General features: G+C 37.2%; 1 protein-coding gene across 4 annotated transcripts in view; it reads right to left on the bottom strand.

The window, feature by feature from the left end:
• bark (C-type lectin domain-containing protein bark beetle) overlaps positions 1-23,248 on the bottom strand; it is a 55,244-nt gene that overhangs the window by 8,676 nt on the left and 23,320 nt on the right. For 2 of the 4 annotated variants that reach the window (XM_076418492.1, XM_076418493.1), the window contains exons 3-13: positions 22,920-23,080; positions 22,597-22,860; positions 21,736-22,043; positions 12,569-18,139; positions 12,302-12,513; positions 11,891-12,246; positions 11,701-11,826; positions 11,413-11,427; positions 10,587-10,842; positions 10,323-10,530; positions 9,266-9,507 (exon numbers count right to left, since the gene is read on the bottom strand). In XM_076418492.1, coding sequence (XP_076274607.1) covers positions 9,266-9,507; positions 10,323-10,530; positions 10,587-10,842; positions 11,413-11,427; positions 11,701-11,826; positions 11,891-12,246; positions 12,302-12,513; positions 12,569-18,139; positions 21,736-22,043; positions 22,597-22,860; positions 22,920-23,080 — 7,719 coding nt within the window. Of the gene's footprint in view, positions 1-9,265; positions 9,508-10,064; positions 10,203-10,322; positions 10,531-10,586; positions 10,843-11,412; positions 11,428-11,700; positions 11,827-11,890; positions 12,247-12,301; positions 12,514-12,568; positions 18,140-21,735; positions 22,044-22,596; positions 22,861-22,919; positions 23,081-23,248 lie in introns of those variants that run through there. The other 2 variants (XM_076418495.1, XM_076418494.1) reach the window with 2 other exon arrangements.

Below are 23,248 nucleotides of genomic sequence, written 5' to 3'. Positions count from 1 at the left end.
TTACTTTTTACAAGAATGTTCTTGATGGTAACTTTCACACAAGTTATAGTTTGCTTTAATTAAATAAGTGTTACTAGAGATATTCGACTTAGAACCATCTACTAGGAAAAAAAACGAAATTACTTTTTCCCCAACCTAATAAAGACTGCTATTTTTGAAAATTCTTTGAAGATTACTTATTTGCAATAAACATGAGTTTTTACAAAGAAAGTATTTTGACATTTGTTGTACTCTCATTCGTTTCATTAAATTTATGGGAAATATTACAGGTTATGTATTTTCTGGAAAAAACCTAAGGTATGCTGATTACTTTTTACAAGAATGTTCTTGATGGTAACTTTCACACAAGTTATAGTTTGCTTTAATTAAATAAGTGTTACTAGAGATATTCGACTTAGAACCATCTACTAGGAAAAAAAACGAAATTACTTTTTCCCCAACCTAATAAAGACTGCTATTTTTGAAAATTCTTTGAAGATTACTTATTTGCAATAAACATGAGTTTTTACAAAGAAAGTATTTTGACATTTGTTGTACTCTCATTCGTTTCATTAAATTTATGGGAAATATTACAGGTTATGTATTTTCTGGAAAAAACCTAAGGTATGCTGATTACTTTTTACAAGAATGTTCTTGATGGTAACTTTCACACAAGTTATAGTTTGCTTTAATTAAATAAGTGTTACTAGAGATATTCGACTTAGAACCATCTACTAGGAAAAAAAACGAAATTACTTTTTCCCCAACCTAATAAAGACTGCTATTTTTGAAAATTCTTTGAAGATTACTTATTTGCAATAAACATGAGTTTTTACAAAGAAAGTATTTTGACATTTGTTGTACTCTCATTCGTTTCATTAAATTTATGGGAAATATTACAGGTTATGTATTTTCTGGAAAAAACCTAAGGTATGCTGATTACTTTTTACAAGAATGTTCTTGATGGTAACTTTCACACAAGTTATAGTTTGCTTTAATTAAATAAGTGTTACTAGAGATATTCGACTTAGAACCATCTACTAGGAAAAAAAACGAAATTACTTTTTCCCCAACCTAATAAAGACTGCTATTTTTGAAAATTCTTTGAAGATTACTTATTTGCAATAAACATGAGTTTTTACAAAGAAAGTATTTTGACATTTGTTGTACTCTCATTCGTTTCATTAAATTTATGGGAAATATTACAGGTTATGTATTTTCTGGAAAAAACCTAAGGTATGCTGATTACTTTTTACAAGAATGTTCTTGATGGTAACTTTCACACAAGTTATAGTTTGCTTTAATTAAATAAGTGTTACTAGAGATATTCGACTTAGAACCATCTACTAGGAAAAAAAACGAAATTACTTTTTCCCCAACCTAATAAAGACTGCTATTTTTGAAAATTCTTTGAAGATTACTTATTTGCAATAAACATGAGTTTTTACAAAGAAAGTATTTTGACATTTGTTGTACTCTCATTCGTTTCATTAAATTTATGGGAAATATTACAGGTTATGTATTTTCTGGAAAAAACCTAAGGTATGCTGATTACTTTTTACAAGAATGTTCTTGATGGTAACTTTCACACAAGTTATAGTTTGCTTTAATTAAATAAGTGTTACTAGAGATATTCGACTTAGAACCATCTACTAGGAAAAAAAACGAAATTACTTTTTCCCCAACCTAATAAAGACTGCTATTTTTGAAAATTCTTTGAAGATTACTTATTTGCAATAAACATGAGTTTTTACAAGGAAAGTATTTTGACATTTGTTGTACTCTCATTCGTTTCATTAAATTTATGGGAAATATTACAGGTTATGTATTTTCTGGAAAAAACCTAAGGTATGCTGATTACTTTTTACAAGAATGTTCTTGATGGTAACTTTCACACAAGTTATAGTTTGCTTTAATTAAATAAGTGTTACTAGAGATATTCGACTTAGAACCATCTACTAGGAAAAAAAACGAAATTACTTTTTCCCCAACCTAATAAAGACTGCTATTTTTGAAAATTCTTTGAAGATTACTTATTTGCAATAAACATGAGTTTTTACAAGGAAAGTATTTTGACATTTGTTGTACTCTCATTCGTTTCACTAAATTTATGGGAAATATTACAGGTTATGTATTTTCTGGAAAAAACCTAAGGTATGCTGATTACTTTTTACAAGAATGTTCTTGATGGTAACTTTCACACAAGTTATAGTTTGCTTTAATTAAATAAGTGTTACTAGAGATATTCGACTTAGAACCATCTACTAGGAAAAAAAACGAAATTACTTTTTCCCCAACCTAATAAAGACTGCTATTTTTGAAAATTCTTTGAAGATTACTTATTTGCAATAAACATGAGTTTTTACAAAGAAAGTATTTTGACATTTGTTGTACTCTCATTCGTTTCATTAAATTTATGGGAAATATTACAGGTTATGTATTTTCTGGAAAAAACCTAAGGTATGCTGATTACTTTTTACAAGAATGTTCTTGATGGTAACTTTCACACAAGTTATAGTTTGCTTTAATTAAATAAGTGTTACTAGAGATATTCGACTTAGAACCATCTACTAGGAAAAAAAACGAAATTACTTTTTCCCCAACCTAATAAAGACTGCTATTTTTGAAAATTCTTTGAAGATTACTTATTTGCAATAAACATGAGTTTTTACAAAGAAAGTATTTTGACATTTGTTGTACTCTCATTCGTTTCATTAAATTTATGGGAAATATTACAGGTTATGTATTTTCTGGAAAAAACCTAAGGTATGCTGATTACTTTTTACAAGAATGTTCTTGATGGTAACTTTCACACAAGTTATAGTTTGCTTTAATTAAATAAGTGTTACTAGAGATATTCGACTTAGAACCATCTACTAGGAAAAAAAACGAAATTACTTTTTCCCCAACCTAATAAAGACTGCTATTTTTGAAAATTCTTTGAAGATTACTTATTTGCAATAAACATGAGTTTTTACAAGGAAAGTATTTTGACATTTGTTGTACTCTCATTCGTTTCACTAAATTTATGGGAAATATTACAGGTTATGTATTTTCTGGAAAAAACCTAAGGTATGCTGATTACTTTTTACAAGAATGTTCTTGATGGTAACTTTCACACAAGTTATAGTTTGCTTTAATTAAATAAGTGTTACTAGAGATATTCGACTTAGAACCATCTACTAGGAAAAAAAACGAAATTACTTTTTCCCCAACCTAATAAAGACTGCTATTTTTGAAAATTCTTTGAAGATTACTTATTTGCAATAAACATGAGTTTTTACAAAGAAAGTATTTTGACATTTGTACCCTCATTCGTTTCATTAAATTTATGGGAAATATTACAGATTATGTAATTTCTGGAAAAAACCTAAGGTATGCTGATTACTTTTTACAAGAATGTTCTTGATGGTAACTTTCACACAAGTTATAGTTTGCTTTAATTAAATAAGTGTTACTAGAGATATTCGACTTAGAACCATCTACTAGGAAAAAAAACGAAATTACTTTTTCCCCAACCTAATAAAGACTGCTATTTTTGAAAATTCTTTGAAGATTACTTATTTGCAATAAACATGAGTTTTTACAAAGAAAGTATTTTGACATTTGTACCCTCATTCGTTTCATTAAATTTATGGGAAATATTACAGATTATGTAATTTCTGGAAAAAACCTAAGGTATGCTGATTACTTTTTACAAGAATGTTCTTGATGGTAACTTTCACACAAGTTATAGTTTGCTTTAATTAAATAAGTGTTACTAGAGATATTCGACTTAGAACCATCTACTAGGAAAAAAAACGAAATTACTTTTTCCCCAACCTAATAAAGACTGCTATTTTTGAAAATTCTTTGAAGATTACTTATTTGCAATAAACATGAGTTTTTACAAGGAAAGTATTTTGACATTTGTTGTACTCTCATTCGTTTCACTAAATTTATGGGAAATATTACAGGTTATGTATTTTCTGGAAAAAACCTAAGGTATGCTGATTACTTTTTACAAGAATGTTCTTGATGGTAACTTTCACACAAGTTATAGTTTGCTTTAATTAAATAAGTGTTACTAGAGATATTCGACTTAGAACCATCTACTAGGAAAAAAAACGAAATTACTTTTTCCCCAACCTAATAAAGACTGCTATTTTTGAAAATTCTTTGAAGATTACTTATTTGCAATAAACATGAGTTTTTACAAGGAAAGTATTTTGACATTTGTTGTACTCTCATTCGTTTCACTAAATTTATGGGAAATATTACAGGTTATGTATTTTCTGGAAAAAACCTAAGGTATGCTGATTACTTTTTACAAGAATGTTCTTGATGGTAACTTTCACACAAGTTATAGTTTGCTTTAATTAAATAAGTGTTACTAGAGATATTCGACTTAGAACCATCTACTAGGAAAAAAAACGAAATTACTTTTTCCCCAACCTAATAAAGACTGCTATTTTTGAAAATTCTTTGAAGATTACTTATTTGCAATAAACATGAGTTTTTAAAAGAAAGTATTTTGACATTTGTACCCTCATTCGTTTCATTAAATTTATGGGAAATATTACAGATTATGTAATTTCTGGAAAAAACCTAAGGTATGCTGATTACTTTTTACAAGAATGTTCTTGATGGTAACTTTCACACAAGTTATAGTTTGCTTTAATTAAATAAGTGTTACTAGAGATATTCGACTTAGAACCATCTACTAGGAAAAAAAACGAAATTACTTTTTCCCCAACCTAATAAAGACTGCTATTTTTGAAAATTCTTTGAAGATTACTTATTTGCAATAAACATGAGTTTTTACAAGGAAAGTATTTTGACATTTGTTGTACTCTCATTCGTTTCACTAAATTTATGGGAAATATTACAGGTTATGTATTTTCTGGAAAAAAAACCTAAGGTATGCTGATTACTTTTTACAAGAATGTTCTTGATGGTAACTTTCACACAAGTTATAGTTTGCTTTAATTAAATAAGTGTTACTAGAGATATTCGACTTAGAACCATCTACTAGGAAAAAAAACGAAATTACTTTTTCCCCAACCTAATAAAGACTGCTATTTTTGAAAATTCTTTGAAGATTACTTATTTGCAATAAACATGAGTTTTTAAAAGAAAGTATTTTGACATTTGTACCCTCATTCGTTTCATTAAATTTATGGGAAATATTACAGATTATGTAATTTCTGGAAAAAACCTAAGGTATGCTGATTACTTTTTACAAGAATGTTCTTGATGGTAACTTTCACACAAGTTATAGTTTGCTTTAATTAAATAAGTGTTACTAGAGATATTCGACTTAGAACCATCTACTAGGAAAAAAAACGAAATTACTTTTTCCCCAACCTAATAAAGACTGCTATTTTTGAAAATTCTTTGAAGATTACTTATTTGCAATAAACATGAGTTTTTACAAAGAAAGTATTTTGACATTTGTACCCTCATTCGTTTCATTAAATTTATGGGAAATATTACAGATTATGTAATTTCTGGAAAAAACCTAAGGTATGCTGATTACTTTTTACAAGAATGTTCTTGATGGTAACTTTCACACAAGTTATAGTTTGCTTTAATTAAATAAGTGTTACTAGAGATATTCGACTTAGAACCATCTACTAGGAAAAAAAACGAAATTACTTTTTCCCCAACCTAATAAAGACTGCTATTTTTGAAAATTCTTTGAAGATTACTTATTTGCAATAAACATGAGTTTTTACAAGGAAAGTATTTTGACATTTGTTGTACTCTCATTCGTTTCACTAAATTTATGGGAAATATTACAGGTTATGTATTTTCTGGAAAAAACCTAAGGTATGCTGATTACTTTTTACAAGAATGTTCTTGATGGTAACTTTCACACAAGTTATAGTTTGCTTTAATTAAATAAGTGTTACTAGAGATATTCGACTTAGAACCATCTACTAGGAAAAAAAACGAAATTACTTTTTCCCCAACCTAATAAAGACTGCTATTTTTGAAAATTCTTTGAAGATTACTTATTTGCAATAAACATGAGTTTTTAAAAGAAAGTATTTTGACATTTGTACCCTCATTCGTTTCATTAAATTTATGGGAAATATTACAGATTATGTAATTTCTGGAAAAAACCTAAGGTATGCTGATTACTTTTTACAAGAATGTTCTTGATGGTAACTTTCACACAAGTTATAGTTTGCTTTAATTAAATAAGTGTTACTAGAGATATTCGACTTAGAACCATCTACTAGGAAAAAAAACGAAATTACTTTTTCCCCAACCTAATAAAGACTGCTATTTTTGAAAATTCTTTGAAGATTACTTATTTGCAATAAACATGAGTTTTTACAAGGAAAGTATTTTGACATTTGTTGTACTCTCATTCGTTTCACTAAATTTATGGGAAATATTACAGGTTATGTATTTTCTGGAAAAAAAACCTAAGGTATGCTGATTACTTTTTACAAGAATGTTCTTGATGGTAACTTTCACACAAGTTATAGTTTGCTTTAATTAAATAAGTGTTACTAGAGATATTCGACTTAGAACCATCTACTAGGAAAAAAAACGAAATTACTTTTTCCCCAACCTAATAAAGACTGCTATTTTTGAAAATTCTTTGAAGATTACTTATTTGCAATAAACATGAGTTTTTACAAGGAAAGTATTTTGACATTTGTTGTACTCTCATTCGTTTCACTAAATTTATGGGAAATATTACAGGTTATGTATTTTCTGGAAAAAACCTAAGGTATGCTGATTACTTTTTACAAGAATGTTCTTGATGGTAACTTTCACACAAGTTATAGTTTGCTTTAATTAAATAAGTGTTACTAGAGATATTCGACTTAGAACCATCTACTAGGAAAAAAAACGAAATTACTTTTTCCCCAACCTAATAAAGACTGCTATTTTTGAAAATTCTTTGAAGATTACTTATTTGCAATAAACATGAGTTTTTACAAGGAAAGTATTTTGACATTTGTTGTACTCTCATTCGTTTCACTAAATTTATGGGAAATATTACAGGTTATGTATTTTCTGGAAAAAAAACCTAAGGTATGCTGATTACTTTTTACAAGAATGTTCTTGATGGTAACTTTCACACAAGTTATAGTTTGCTTTAATTAAATAAGTGTTACTAGAGATATTCGACTTAGAACCATCTACTAGGAAAAAAAACGAAATTACTTTTTCCCCAACCTAATAAAGACTGCTATTTTTGAAAATTCTTTGAAGATTACTTATTTGCAATAAACATGAGTTTTTACAAGGAAAGTATTTTGACATTTGTACTCTCATTCGTTTCATTAAATTTATGGGAAATATTACAGATTATGTAATTTCTGGAAAAAACCTAAGGTATGCTGATTACTTTTTACAAGAATGTTCTTGATGGTAACTTTCACACAAGTTATAGTTTGCTTTAATTAAATAAGTGTTACTAGAGATATTCGACTTAGAACCATCTACTAGGAAAAAAAACGAAATTACTTTTTCCCCAACCTAATAAAGACTGCTATTTTTGAAAATTCCTTGAAGATTACTTATTTGCAATAAACATGAGTTTTTACAAGGAAAGTATTTTGACATTTGTTGTACTCTCATTCGTTTCACTAAATTTATGGGAAATATTACAGGTTATGTATTTTCTGGAAAAAAAACCTAAGGTATGCTGATTACTTTTTACAAGAATGTTCTTGATGGTAACTTTCACACAAGTTATAGTTTGCTTTAATTAAATAAGTGTTACTAGAGATATTCGACTTAGAACCATCTACTAGGAAAAAAAACGAAATTACTTTTTCCCCAACCTAATAAAGACTGCTATTTTTGAAAATTCTTTGAAGATTACTTATTTGCAATAAACATGAGTTTTTACAAGGAAAGTATTTTGACATTTGTTGTACTCTCATTCGTTTCACTAAATTTATGGGAAATATTACAGGTTATGTATTTTCTGGAAAAAACCTAAGGTATGCTGATTACTTTTTACAAGAATGTTCTTGATGGTAACTTTCACACAAGTTATAGTTTGCTTTAATTAAATAAGTGTTACTAGAGATATTCGACTTAGAACCATCTACTAGGAAAAAAAACGAAATTACTTTTTCCCCAACCTAATAAAGACTGCTATTTTTGAAAATTCTTTGAAGATTACTTATTTGCAATAAACATGAGTTTTTAAAAGAAAGTATTTTGACATTTGTACCCTCATTCGTTTCATTAAATTTATGGGAAATATTACAGATTATGTAATTTCTGGAAAAAACCTAAGGTATGCTGATTACTTTTTACAAGAATGTTCTTGATGGTAACTTTCACACAAGTTATAGTTTGCTTTAATTAAATAAGTGTTACTAGAGATATTCGACTTAGAACCATCTACTAGGAAAAAAAACGAAATTACTTTTTCCCCAACCTAATAAAGACTGCTATTTTTGAAAATTCTTTGAAGATTACTTATTTGCAATAAACATGAGTTTTTACAAGGAAAGTATTTTGACATTTGTTGTACTCTCATTCGTTTCACTAAATTTATGGGAAATATTACAGGTTATGTATTTTCTGGAAAAAAAACCTAAGGTATGCTGATTACTTTTTACTAGAATGTTCTTGATGTTAACTTTCACACAAGTTATAGTTTGCTTTAATTAAATAAGTATTACTAGAGATAATCGACTTAGAAGCCATCTACTAGGAAAAAAAAAGAAATTACTTTTTCTCCAACCTAATAAAGACTTTGGTATTTTTAAAAATTCTTTGAAGATTACTTATTTAAATTAATTTAGTAATTAGTTTTAGTAATTTAAAATTAGTAAATACGGGTTTTTACAAGGAAAGTGTTTTGATATTTTTTGTACCCTCATTCATTTCACTAAATTTATGGGAAATATTACAGGTTATGTAATTTTTGGAAAAAAATCTCAGGTATGCTGAGATTTATAATATGCTTTAGTGTTTTTAAATATTACGAGTTTATATTGGCGAGTTTCTAAGAGAGAAAGTATTTTAGATAATACTGTATTCATTTTATAATTGTTGAGATTTTCAACTTATTTTTTTAATGTAAACATTACGATATATTCCTATTTGTTTTTGCTTCTATTTTCGATGGTCTATATACTCATTTTGGCTACACTTGCAATAAATTTCCATCTATGAATAGCCGGTTTACATAAATAGATTCGCGTAAATATTGATGGCATTCGGCCGAAACCGATTTAAAATTCTGGCGTTTATTTTTACGTCGGGTCGTTGTTTAACCTCATAGAAAAAAAAACAGGCCGTCCCGCTGCCAGTTACTCACCAACTGTCCCGCCTTCCTCTTGAAATTCGGCTCCGGGGTCAACCCCACGGACCTCAACGAGTGCAGGCTCTGCCTGATGCTGTTGCGACGCTCCAGTCTCTGGGCGTGCCTGTACTTAGACTTGTACCAGCAGAATGCGATCAAGACGATGATCAGCAGCACGGCTAAGGAGATGCTTCCGAAAACGGCCATGGTCACGAAATCGTTGGCGAAAGGCTGGATGCTGATGCTGACTTTGGGATCTGGAACGTTTTGATACAGTTAGAATCATTATTTATTGTAATTAAAACTATCTCAAACGCTTTAAAACTCAAAAACTATTAATTTGCCTCAAAATACTATTTAAGGAAAGATGTGGCGACTTGTTGAACTGTGATGCAGAACTATACTGAGGGTTTTCATCTATTAGAAAACAGATTAAACTGAAGGAGATGGTTTTACATTGTTCAGACTTAAACGCGTGGCCTCGGCTCGTTGAATAATGTGCAGTCTGTATCCAGTGTCCATTTTAACATCTTCACATTAAGAGATGCAAGTAGATTCAACTGAATACATTGTTAGTTGCATACTATCAGATTATAATTCCTCATCTAACAATTTGGCCAATTTCTTAGATTCCCTATTGTCTTAATTATTTAAAATACAAATGATATGATACAATTCTGAGAATATGTTCAGAATGCAATTATATAGAGTGCTGTGTGAACAGTTGCAGAGAACAGTCAGATTGGTCAGGCAGTAGCTTCCAATTTTTTAGTACCAAAATACGTCACATCTGAATAAGTTAAAAATATAAATAGAAATGATGGATAGTGAATGAGTCATCCTAGCAGGCAAAATTTCTGATTGAAGCCAAGCTATACTTCCCTGAAAATCCAGACACTCAAGACAAAGAAGGCCAAACTTTGGGAACTTGTTTAATAGTGTGAAGTGAGAACTAATTTAAAGAATATAAAAAAGTTAATAATTGATCTGGGGAACCAACCGTTTGCGCTCCATTCAATTCAAAGCAAAACACTTAATACTCTCAACTCTTGATATCAAGGTTACCACTTACCAATTTCACAAACAAATGGACTTCTTCTGTTACAGTCATCGATTTCCACTGACTGGTAGGCGAAAATTGTGCACCGGTTTATCCTGTCGATATGCTGAACCCAAACTCTGTCCGAGTACAGGTACCATTGATACTGACGGCTCAAGAACGTGAACATCGGTCCATAGTTGATGTTCCCCATTAAATATGGCATCGATGCATTATCCGCCTACAACAAATCCCTAGTTAACTCTGATTCGATTCAAATAATGGTCCACGGCCTACCTGACAGAACGCTTTGGCCTCCCAAAACGTCATCGGAGCACCGACGTACATGTAGCAAGTTTCGCCGACTAGTTCCCAACCAGGCGGGCATTTACCGTCCAATAAGGTTTGGTTGTTCATGTAAAACGGCTCGTAAAGGACCTCCAACAGTTTGGAGTCGTCGTTCTGGTCTCGAATCCGTCCTCGAACCGCCAGGGTCGTGTTGAAGCCCCAGTAGTTGGGAGCGGCATCAATTTTTGTGTCCCATAGTTGAGTGCTTAAAGGAAATAGTTAATGGTTTACTAGGATTTTTAACTAATTTGGGATACAGCCACCGCTAACGTATAATTATTAAAGCAATATAATATATCTACTAATAGTATATGATTATTTATGGATATAAAAAAAAAACAAAATAAATGGCGAATGCGCCAGTCTCTTCAGCTGTATTCGCATATTTTATCTGTCTTGTAATAAACAAGTGAACTAAGAAATATATTTAAGATAAACGAAATAGAATAAATACTGTAGAAATTTTGGAATAAAATTTGTAGACATATTATATATACAGGACATAAACAGTATCAACTACAAACAACATCTGTGTGTTTTTTGATTAGCTTACACAAAAATCACACCCTAAACCAAGAGCAAACAGTGCTCCCCGCCCAACTAGTCACTTTCATAGCATACTTTGTACTTAGTTATAGCTGGTGTATCAATTAATTCGAATTTGGTAGAATATAATTGGTAGCACTCATCACATAGTAAGATTTGTAAAGCAGTAGAGCAAACAATGTTGAAGTGACTAATACAAGTGCACGAAGGGATTTTGATGAAGTCTTACCTGTTAAACTCAAATCTTCATGGTATGCAACAAAAAAATTAATAAATAAAAAGAAAATACTGCTTCTATTATATTATTCTGACGTCTCTGGTGATCTTACTTTTCATAATTTGTTTGGGACTTATTTATAAAGTGTTTATATAAACTTGAATTGACCACAAAAGATTTCAGAATATATTTTATACATTCTTTAAAAAAAATCATAATATATTAACAAATAATACTTATACTTATATCTTATATGACTACAACCACTAAACTATTCATTTATTGTTGAAATATACTTACAGAGATCTATTGACTGTAATAATTTCATAATCATTGTCTGGGTTGAAAAATATGTTATCCACATAATGTTGTCCGGCGGTACCAGCAATTATAGTGGACTTGCTTTCTGGTTTAATTGCATAGTTACTGAAAAATGAATGGTGTTAATTTTTCTCTCATCACTGATACTGTTATAAGAGTATATACTCACTTATAAAAGCCATTGTGTGTGGTACTTTGATAAATATTCAATCTGACGCCATCAAAACCAGAGACTTCCAGATTTTGCTGACCAATGTTCCTTTTGACAAAGTTATAGGTGAAATTCGACACGACTTGTTTCAAAATTATGTTATTGTGATATTGCACGTGGTTCCTGGTGAAATAGTTTCTGTATATGGTCACTTCTTGATAGGGAGATGACTGTCGTCCTTCCACATATAGGGTAGGTCGATTAGAATTGTTCACAAAGAGGTTGTTGTGTATCCAGCCTTGGAGAGACGTAGCTGAACCCCGCGAATCTGCTTTGATGTATAAACCTCCGATATTTTGTTCCACTAAATTACTCTGAAAATAAATCCAGTTAGTATCATTTTAATAGTGACATTAGCTAGAAACATACCCGGAAGAACACAGTTTGGGTATTTTGGACATCCATTTCCACAGCTGATTTACATGTGGTGAAATTGCCATACAACTCGCGACAATTGCTCTTAAACTGATTCCTCTCTATCGTTACGATGGGATTGACTTCACCGGCAGCCATATATAACATAGCTCCTAAAGTGTTGTTGATTACTACTGAAGAAGAGATATTGTGTTGAATGTTTCGACCTAAAATATTATCAATTAAATATCTATGTAATGCATCAAATTTCAGGTGGTTTACCAAGAGCCATGGCTGATATAGGTAACGTGATGACTTCTGCAATAAATCCATGGTCAGAAGAGGCTCCATTGGCGAATAGTTTCACGCTAAGGCTGGGATATTGACTTCGGAACAATTTCTTCGGATTGCCCGATCGCATGGTCACTGTGTCGGTCAGCGTTGATGACTGGTTGTATATATCACCGTTATAAATTGAAACAAAATCGGGTATGCCGTGAGGAACCGAAGAATTGAAAAGATTGAACTGTAAGAAGCGGAGACCCAGAGGTTTGACGTTGAACGCACTGCGGAATATTTTAATACAATTCACCGGGTGGTTATCGTATTTGTAGTAAACTAACACTCTCTCTTCAACCACTATCTCTTTATTTGGATCGCAGACGTCCAGTAGACTGAAGAGATTGTAAGGGATGTTCAGTTCTTTGAGCGGGGTGAAGCTAGACTCGTCGGACTCTCGCCCTTCTCCGGATAAAGATACGATGTTGATACCGACTCCCAGCGAGTCCTGGACCACGTTGCTGACGAGGTTGATGGTGGCCGATGGCGAAATGAGGTTGATACCGTGACTAGCCGACGAGGACACCTCCACATATTGGATCTGGGGGCTCTTGCTGATGCTTTGAACGGCGGGGGATCGCTCATTATGTAAGATCCCGGCTCCCATGATCTTGACGAACTGGAGCGTCGATTCCTTGTCCTGGTGAGTGGTATGAGTGTGGATGTCGTGGACTCTATGAGAGTAGGAGTGTTGTTCGAATTCCGGCTCGACGAATCGCACCCCACCCCAGAAGTTGTACTTGGGCGGCGTGGCCTTGTTGTTGCAGTTGATGAAGACGAACTTGCTGCTCCACTCGCAACGATGTCGGTGTCCGAACTGTTGACCGTTCAGTCTTATGGGACAGTCGTCGTATCGTTTCTCGGTACCTTTGCACTGTAACGGTTCCGGCCAGGTCCAGATTCGGGACAGGGAGTTGCTGTGGAAGTCGATCCTGACGTCGAAATCGAAGAACGCGGCGAGGGGGTCGAAACCCAACTGTCTGCATACTACCTCGGCGTTTCTCTCGGTGAACCTCGAGTCGCACATTGGTATCCATTGCAGGGTGGTCTCGTTGAACCATTCCAGGAAGCCCTCGTACACCATATTTCCCTCGTCATCGTTAGTGCAGTCTCTGTTCTTACAGAGTCTGATGCTGTCCTGACCTACCAGCTCCAATTGACGTTTATCTCTTTTCGGGCGGGGTAGCATCAGGAGATTCTCCGTTTCTCTCAGTGGTCTCATGATGATTTCATTTCCCTCGTAGCCTCGCGCCATCAACGAGCCCAGGACCAGGATACCGATGTTCGGAGCGAACTCTATGACGACACCCGGTTCGATGGTGAGAGTTGTATTGGGCATTACGGTGATGTCGTACAATATAAGGTACGGTGTATCTCTGTAGGTAAGCGTAACGTCTTGCCATAAGCGTCCTTTGAGATTGTTGATGTCTACCGAGGTATTGGTGCTGAGAACCAACGAGTGACTCGACTGGAAGTCCGCGTCCAGCAAATAGGGCCGGAACTGGGCGATGGCGTGATCGTTCCAGTCGTCAAAGTCGAAAATCTTCTCCTGGATCTCGCTTTCCACAGACGTCCCCCACCAGTTCTCGCGCACGTTCAGGAACTCGTTGACCTTGGCGGTCTTGATGCCAGCCAGTAGTTCGTAGCGCAGCGTGTTACCCGAAAACAGATTTCTGTTGATCCGCACTTTCTGTATCCCCCTGAAGCCCACGGTGAACGTGGGATCCTGAGCCCGCTGCAACACACCGAAAGCTCGTCCCAGCGGCACGTACTTGTTGTTATTCATCTCGTTCAGCGTGAAGACGGCGGGGATGTTGCCGATGATCTCCGACTGGCTGTTGCAGCTGAACAGCGCCAGATGCCTGCAGTTGTTGTCCTGGAAGACGTTGTTCCGAATCAGTAGTTTCTTCTCCATGCCTTTCAAAGTCAGCAATCCGTCCAGGCACTTGTTCTCCTTGAAGACGTTACCGGTCATGTTCACCTCGGCGAAGTGCCCGTCGATGTCGATCCCAAAGTTCCGATTATTGATGAAGCTGTTGTTGTCCATGTAAACCAAGTGCGTGAAGTTCTCGTTGTATTGCCACACATAGGGGAGGGCGATATTGAAACCGTCTCCTTTGTTCCTCTCGACAGTGTTGTCTTGTAAGACATAGTGGAATAGGTTATTGGAGGATCTCATATCCCTGGAGAAGTGATAGAATCCCTTCCCGTTATCCGTTATAGTGGATCTGTTAACCATGAAGGTGATTTCTGATAGGTTGCTGTTATGTAAGTCCCAATGTGGTGAGTGCACGAAAATGGCCGCCTTTTCGTTGTTCGTTATTTCACAGCTGAAGAAGTTCAAGGAATCGTTCGCGTGTCTGAGGAAATGGTTGCCCAACTCGTCGAGGTATCTGTTGTAGTACGACGCCTGAACCCCGTAATTGTTTTTCCTGATGACGCTGCTCTGTACCGTTAAGGTTGGCACTGGACCCTTAACGATCCTATTGTATACGCTCTGAATCGGAGCTTTGACGGAACTGAGTATAATAACGGTACCACCTAAGGCGTTACCTCCGCTGGAGTATTCGATCATCACTCCGTGAGGGCTGGAAGTCGTGGGGAACACCGACAAATCCCTGGAAACTCTCCACACGTCGGAATTCGGATTAGCCGACAGGGAATCGTAGATGGTGATGGTTTCAGTACTTCGGTTCTCGATAGGATTCACTAGCTGGATTCCCACGACCCATCCGGGGTCGCACCGGACGCTGTAGGACCTCGCGACCGTCTCGGAAGTCCTGGACGTCACCAAGTATACGGTGTCGCCTCGTTGGATTTGGATGACTTTCTCATCGGACAGATCGGGGATCATCAGCGGATTGTAGTACGTCTCTTCGTCGTTCTTCAGGAACCAGCCGGCGATCTCGCGCTGTTCCAGGCCAGAGATGGTGGGGTTGTGCTCTATGCCGATCAGGTTGTTCTCGATCTTGCTGTTGTAGACGGTCAGTCCTAGTTGCTTCAGACTGATACCGGCGCCCTTGTTGTTCGAGAATTCCGAGTTCTTGATCACGTTCACCGAGTCGTCTGTATAGATGTTGGAGTACAACACGCCCAAGCCATCGAAGAAATTATCGACGACCCTGATGTTCTCGAAGTTGTGTCTGGCGAAGTCTAGCTGGAGAGCCGGCTTGAACGTGGGCGTGGCGTAGTCCAGGAGGCCGCTCCGTTCCACGGTGACGTATTGGAGGTCGGAGCGTTCGGCCAGCGCACCGAAACGCACCCCGGCCCACGAGGGCTTGTAGCATCTCAGCCCCACGTCGTTGCTGTGATCGCAGGAGTTGTAAAAATCTGACGCGGTCTCCGATCTGCACTTGGTTATGTCTAGGTCGTAATCCTGACACTGTACGTTGGATACGATTACGTTCTCCGACGTGCCCGCGTCGGGAATCTCGTTCCTCTCCATGCACCAGTCGAGCGGGTTGAGAACCAGACCCAGCTGCTGACACACCAGGGCGGCGTTCTCTCTGGTCCACCCGTAGTTGCACACAGTGCCCCACTGATTACCCAGTTTCAGCTGGAGACGTCCCTCCGTCTCGGTATCACCGCCCAAGAGCCTGATGGGTACGTTAGTGTCGAAGGGAACGATCTCCGTGTCCGATCCGTCCACCATGTCGTCCGTTTGATACGTCTCATTATCCGGAGAATACATGGAGTTCTCCTTCAGCGTAAACCGAATACTGTTCGGCTCGACCCCCCTGGCCTCCAGCTTACCGCCGACCATCATACCTATGGACGGGGGGAATCTCAGTGTGACCCCTGGCTCGATGGTCAGTTTCCCACCGGGTCTGATGGTGATATCCCTCTCCACGACGTACTCGCCCTTGCTCAGCGTCTCCTCCCCCTCGATCTCCCCGCCCACCTTGTCGGAATTGTGCTCGTTGAATTTGGGCACGTACAACTGGTTGGGGTTGATCCTCGTCGTCAGGAAATTGGAGTTGTGCAGCAGTATCGGCATGAAACCGATCCTGGCCAGGTTGAAGCGGTCGTACCGGTGGAAGATCCGACGGAAGATGACCGAATCCGAGCTCGAGCCCAGCCAGTTGAACGTGGCGTTGATCACCTTGCTCTGGTCCTCCAGGTGGCTGCCCAGCTCGTACGCGGAGTCGAGGTTCTCTATGATGTTCCGGAATACATCAACGTTGTCCGATCCCACCACGATGGGAGCGGCCACCCGACTGCGGGGGTTCAGATTGGAGGTCGAACCGTCGGCCGGTTGGAAGGGTTCCCCGATTCTGTTGTTCTTGACGAAATTCCGCGTGAACAATAGATACTGGTTGGTTCCGTACGGGGACAGCGCGAGATTGGCGACGAAAATGCCCGAGTTGTTGAGGAAATAGTTTTGCTGCACCAGGATGTCGCTCTTCATGACGTTGAACTCCTCCAGGGGTTTGTTCTTGATGAGGAGCGCGCCGAAACTGCCCTGCCTGAAGTGGTTGTAGTGGATGTTGGCGCGGATGTTGAGGGCGGGATAGATTTTCAGCCCGATCTTCTCGTTGCTGATGAACTGGTTGTGCCCCACTAGTACCTCGGTTAAACTATCGGTCCTCTCCCAGCACGACAATATCTCCAGGGCGTCGCTGATGCTGTTCTTGAAGGCGTTGCCCGTGAAATTGAACAGAGCCTCGCCGCAATAATTACCGTGGAGGATCCCCACGTCGAGGTTCTTGTATATCTCGTTGTACTGCACCACGCTGGTCTGGTTGATGAACTCAAACTCCGTCTCCTTCGTGTTGTTTAACCAGATGGCGATCCCGTAACCATTGTTGCTGCTGATGATGGACCGGGAGATGTTCCTGGCGCCGCCGGTGTAGGTGATGTTGATGCCGTCACCCTCGTTGAACGATATCCGACTCTCGGTGACGTTGATGTCCCCCGCCCCGCTGGTCACGTGCAGGCCCGCGACGTGCTCGTTCTTCGCCAGAGAGGTCTTGTGCACGTGCACCTGGGACCTGAGATTATCCACCGACACCCCCCGTCCGACGTTGTCCGAGATGTCCGAGTTGCTGACGTTCAGGTCGAAGACTTTCGATAATCCGGACATGACCCTCAGGAAAACCACCGTGTCCGTGGAGGCGTCGGCTTGATACCGGATCGAAATCTCGTTCGCGGTGGTGGTGACGCTCTGCGGCCTGGTGTTGTTCCGCACCGAGATCGTCTTCAGCAGGCGGTTGTTGAGCATGTTGCCGTCGAACACCTCCAAGACGGCCGATGCGTTCCGCCGCGTCACCACCCTGACGACGTCCAGCGTGAGAACGTGGCCCTCTTGCGTGGAGAAATCCTTGACGCATTCCTGCGTCCTCTGGTTCTGGATGGTTTGCTCGGCGAAGAGGTAGATGGGGTAGACGGGGTTGGTGCTGACGGACATGCGGCAGAAGTCCTCGTAGCCCTTACGGTCGGCGTTCTCTTCTGGTCGTTCCTCGGCTTTGACGTAACGTATCCCGTCGCCGCCGTTATCGGTAATGACGCATCCATCTAAAACAGATATGATTTATTTATCTAAAAAACTAATATATCGATTTCTTTAATCGATAAAACCAAATTATCAATTGCATCGTCAAATTTTTGAAACATTTTTTAGGGTAAATGATGTGGCTCGGTGAATGGAGGTAAAACGTAATGAAACAGTGGTGTTTACATTATGTGACCGTTATTTATTGGCTATATAAAAAAATGTAAAAAATACAACTAGATAAATCGGATGGCAGCGGGGTTACCTGCAGACGAGGCTTGGGCAGTCGATGGTGGCACGTCTAAACCAAACGATGGTTGAGCACTGAATGAATCGAAATACCCTTCAATAACATCCCAGATAAACGTCTCGGGGTTGCCAGTTATTCGTTATCGGGTTCTAGTTGGCGCTGCTGGCACCCCGCCCGTGTTCAACATCTGGGATTATATTTCTGGGTATTTTGTAGATCGTTATTCCACGATGTAAAATTCGACATGCCTCAAGGTCACTACACATTTCATGTCAAAGTCGTCAGTGTATGAAACATTTGGTGTAATTTTATAACAGTGCTCTTTTGCTCTGGCAATTATCCTTTGTCCAATTTCATGAAACAGCTAGCAAGCAATAATTACATGTCAAGCATGGGCACAGAGAAAACTTGAATATTCGTTTTTGATCTTGCCGTGTTCTTTCCCACAATTTCAAGAAGCAGTGGCTAATTCATACGACAGTAAAATGACCACAGCGTGCTTACCGATTGGCCAAAACTACTAAGGTGTCAGATCTGGAGAATACGTTGAATGGGGAAGCAATTGGAAGCTTAATTCATGAATTTTTGCCATCGTTTTCACTGACTTGTGACACGGTGCATTGTCTTGGTGAAGCAACACTTTCTTTTTCTTCAAATGCGGCCGTTTTTAGGCGATCTTGTCCTTCAAACGGCCCAATAACGCTATGTAATAGTCGCTCTTGATGGTCCTTCCTTTTCCAAGGTAGTCAATGAAAATTATTCCATGCGCATTCCAAAATACAGACGCCATAACCTTGCCAGCCGACTGTTGCGTTTTCCCACGCTTTGGAGCGGGTTCATCGCGTGCAGTTTACTCGGATGACTATCGATTAGACTTCGGAGTGAAATGATGGAGCCATGTTTCATCCACTGTCACATATGCGACGCAAAAACTGGAGTTTATTTCGCTTCATCATCTTCAAACACTGCTCCAGATAATCAACTCGTCGTTGTTTTTGGTTAAAAGTGAGCTCGCGCGACACTCACTTTGCACAGTGCTTTCTCATACCGAAATATTCGTGAATGATATGATGTACACGTTCAGTTGATATCTTTAAAGGGTCTGCTATTTTATTCAATGTCAATTTACGGTCATTCAAAATCATTTTATGGATTTTTTAAATGTTTTCGTCGGTAACAACCTCTTTTGGGCGTCCACTGCGTTCAAATTCTTCGGTGCTCATTTCGCCACGTCTAAACTTAGCATACCAATCCTTGATGGTTGATTTTCCTGGGACAGTGTCCAGAAACTCGGCATCAAACCAAGTTTTTGCTTCAACTGTATTTTTTCCCTTCAAAACAATATTTTATCAACACGCGAAATTCCTTTTTATCCAGTTTTATAACAAAAGTAGCTTCACTGAAATGCTATAATTCACAAACTAATGATTCGATAGCTGCCAAGTTTATACACTCCTCTTTTGACGTTTAGGGCTAACTAAAATACATATGAATTTAATTCTAGTAGCGCCATCTATGTGTCAGACCGGGGACACTAATTTTGTAAATTGCTATGAAACACAGGGATATCTGTGTTAAATAATATGAAAATAGAATTTGTTTAAATATTATAATAAAGGTAAGAAGTAGCGCATGAGAAGTTCTAGCCAATCAACACGCACGCTGGGGTCCATTTACTGTCATCTGGCTAATTCTAGATGGTCCTAGCATTCACCGGCATTCGGTAAACTTTGCTAGTTTTCACCTGATATTACGAGGTTGCCAATAAGCGATCGAAAGGTATGTTAGAATCCAATCGGCCAATTTTGTTTTGTCCTTGGCACTGGTAAGAGTTGTACTAGCTCTTGATTGCTTATATCTGTTTATAGTTTATTTGTTGTTGTATTATTCATATTTTGATGATAAATAGTAGGTACTAAGGGACAAATCTTTGGTTATGAATATTGTCATGAAAGCCCTTGTAGAAGTTCTAATATGATGAAATTTCATCTAGGTGCATCTCGATTAAATGTTGATCAATTCAATATCACTCGATGTCCTTTATATGAGTATTTTTCATCCAAATGACAGCTCGTTGATCATATAGAGTTACTACACAATATTAAAATTGAACACGAAACGTTGAAGTTTGACTCGCTTCCTATTTTGGTAAATTTGAGTGTAACTAAGTTACTAGTTACTAGTAACTACTTCTAAATTCGAGTGTAATCGATTATGAATATATAAGAGTGCATTCCGCTTGGTATAAAACTGATACTAAAGGGACGGAAATGTGAAATACAACAATTTTTTGGTTAATTTAAAGGAACATTTGTGAATTAGAGATAATTTGTTCTATTTATATTATATTCTTCACATATACACTTATAGTTTACAAGAACTATTACACTCGTGCATCTAGATTTGCTTGTCGTTGAACAGGTATACTAATATCTCCTATTATGCATATTGTAAATAATATTTTGTCGCAAATAATATTTTATTTTATTTTCTCACTTTCGTATAATAAAAATTATTTTAATATTAAATAGTGTTATAAGAAGTTATTGGTACTACTTTTAATATATTATAAAAAATGACATCGGTACCAATATACTTTTCGAAATTTTAACTTGAATTTAAAGATAATTTTACGTCAATTTTTGAACCCAAGAAAATATATTCTATGTATATTAAATTCTTGAAACATATGTATAATTTACAAGAACTGGCAACATGGCAAAATAAAATTTTATTGCAGATGCCAGGCGTTCGTACCTTTTTCGGATCTTACAGAGTCAATAGAAGATTAAATTTTCCGTTGATTTTTGATAAATATTGTATGGTTTGAATATCCACTCATTACCTGAGAAGAATGCTAATGGTTATTACCTAGCATTAAATGTTCGAAATAGTCGTCTTGCTTTTGCATTGTAAGTTCTTCTTAACAAAGTAACTTAACTTCACAGTTCTATAGTGTCCAACCACTTGTCATCAAATGATCTCAGCAAGCGAACAGAATAGAGGAAGCAGCAGTATACGGCAAGGTTGAACACAAAAAAAAAGATCAGTAAGAGCACAAGGAAGCTAACCAAGGGAAGTTAACCAAATGAAGTGAAGTGAAGATGAGTTTTCAAAGGAAACGAAGGAACATTAGTGTATTTGAGTGAAAATAGAGAAATATTACATTATAATTAGTAGAGAGTGTTGATATGTGTGTAGTTTCGTTTTATTAATTGTATTTTATTTGTGTGGATTTCAACAAAACTTGGTTAAAATATGTATTGTTCAAGTGTTATCTATATTAAATATATAGTTGTAATCGTAAGTAGTTTGATCAGAATTCTAATAATTACTCTTACTAAACACTTTAACCAGATTTTCTCTTACCTATTTGGGCTAGACCAAAAGTGGAATTGATGAAGACGCCGTATCCTCTGTTATTACGTATCGTGCAGTTATTTATCGTTATGGGAACTGCGATATCAGTGACGTTGATCCCGTTGTATAGAGAGCTGATGATATCCAAGTTCTCCAACAGTGGAGGGACGCCCTCGATGTGAAGGGCGCTGCTTGTGTTGTAGTCTCGGCCTGCTCCCGCATGGTAGATGTTGACGTAGCGTAACGTCGACTTGGATACTTGTATGTAACGAGTGTTGAAGAATGACAGTTGACGATCGCTGTCAGCGTATTCGAATCTACGAAGAAAATCCAGTTGACAAGATAATATATTTTCCGGATAGAGAAAAATTTTTCTGAAAATATACAGGGGACGGACAAAATAACATGAACATCTGCTACAGCTACAAATATTCTTGGAGTGTTGTTTTATTCTTTTACCAAAACATTTGTCAATTGCTCCGGTGATGTTGGAAATGGAAATGGAGCTAAATCTGGCGAATAGGACGTAATTGTAATGGTAAAAGCAATTCCAGTTTTGAGAATATAGAACTACAGGATGCATTACTCCACAACATATCCGGATTTGGCGCATGCGCACTTTCCAGCATAGAATAAACCAAAGGGAAGAATAAACTATATTGTCTTCCTTTTCTAATGGCGGTCGAAGTTTTACCATTTTTATTTAGCTCCTGAACCTCTACATTAAATGTAATAATCACGATAAAAAAAGCTGCATATGCGCATGCACCAAAACCGGAGATGTTGTGGATTAACGTATCCTTAGAACTACGGATGTACTAATATCCTCTCGAACGACAAAACTTTCTGAACAACGTAACCCGTTCATACCTTAATCCCCTCCAATATTGTTTTGGAGCGTCATGCCTCGACGAGCATCGAACGCCCAAATCGGGATGATAATCGCAAACCCCGGACCCCATCTCCCTCTTATCCCACTGACATTCAAGCAGGGAGGTTTCCGTTCCCGAACAGCGCGGTTCCTCGAACAACAACCTCGATCTCACCGGCATCTCCCTGTTAAACCACTGGAAAAATTCCCCACCCTGAAATCCCATCTGACGGCAGGCGGTCTCCATGTCAGCGCGGGTCCAACTGAAAAAAATACTTAGTAAAATCACTCTGTACGTTGTAGGGCGGGATTCGGTACTGACTTTCTGGAGTTGGTGCAGACGCTTCGCCATTTCTCGTTGACTTTGACCTGAAGGCGTCCGGCTATGATGGTGGGTCCGTCCACCAGGCGTATGTCCGGGAACATAATGGTTTTAGTTTGTTCGTCCGATGTGGTGAAGATGATGTTTTCATCTTCGGTACCCTAGAAGAAGTTTATCATCAAGTAATAGTGACATACTAAAATTAACTGTACAATCAAAATTAAAACATATGAATTAATTTTCAAAGATTTTTTTTTCAGCATGTTCAAGAATTTGTTCTGAAAAATGTTGTAATTAAAATACTTAATTAACAATGATGCCTGATGTTA

The sequence above is a fragment of the Rhynchophorus ferrugineus genome, unplaced genomic scaffold (assembly GCF_030347505.1).
Source record: "Rhynchophorus ferrugineus isolate W39M unplaced genomic scaffold, kcgeb_rfMv2 rfM11, whole genome shotgun sequence".
Taxonomy (NCBI): Eukaryota; Metazoa; Arthropoda; class Insecta; order Coleoptera; family Curculionidae; genus Rhynchophorus; species Rhynchophorus ferrugineus.
This window is presented reverse-complemented; position numbering and strand designations above follow the sequence as displayed.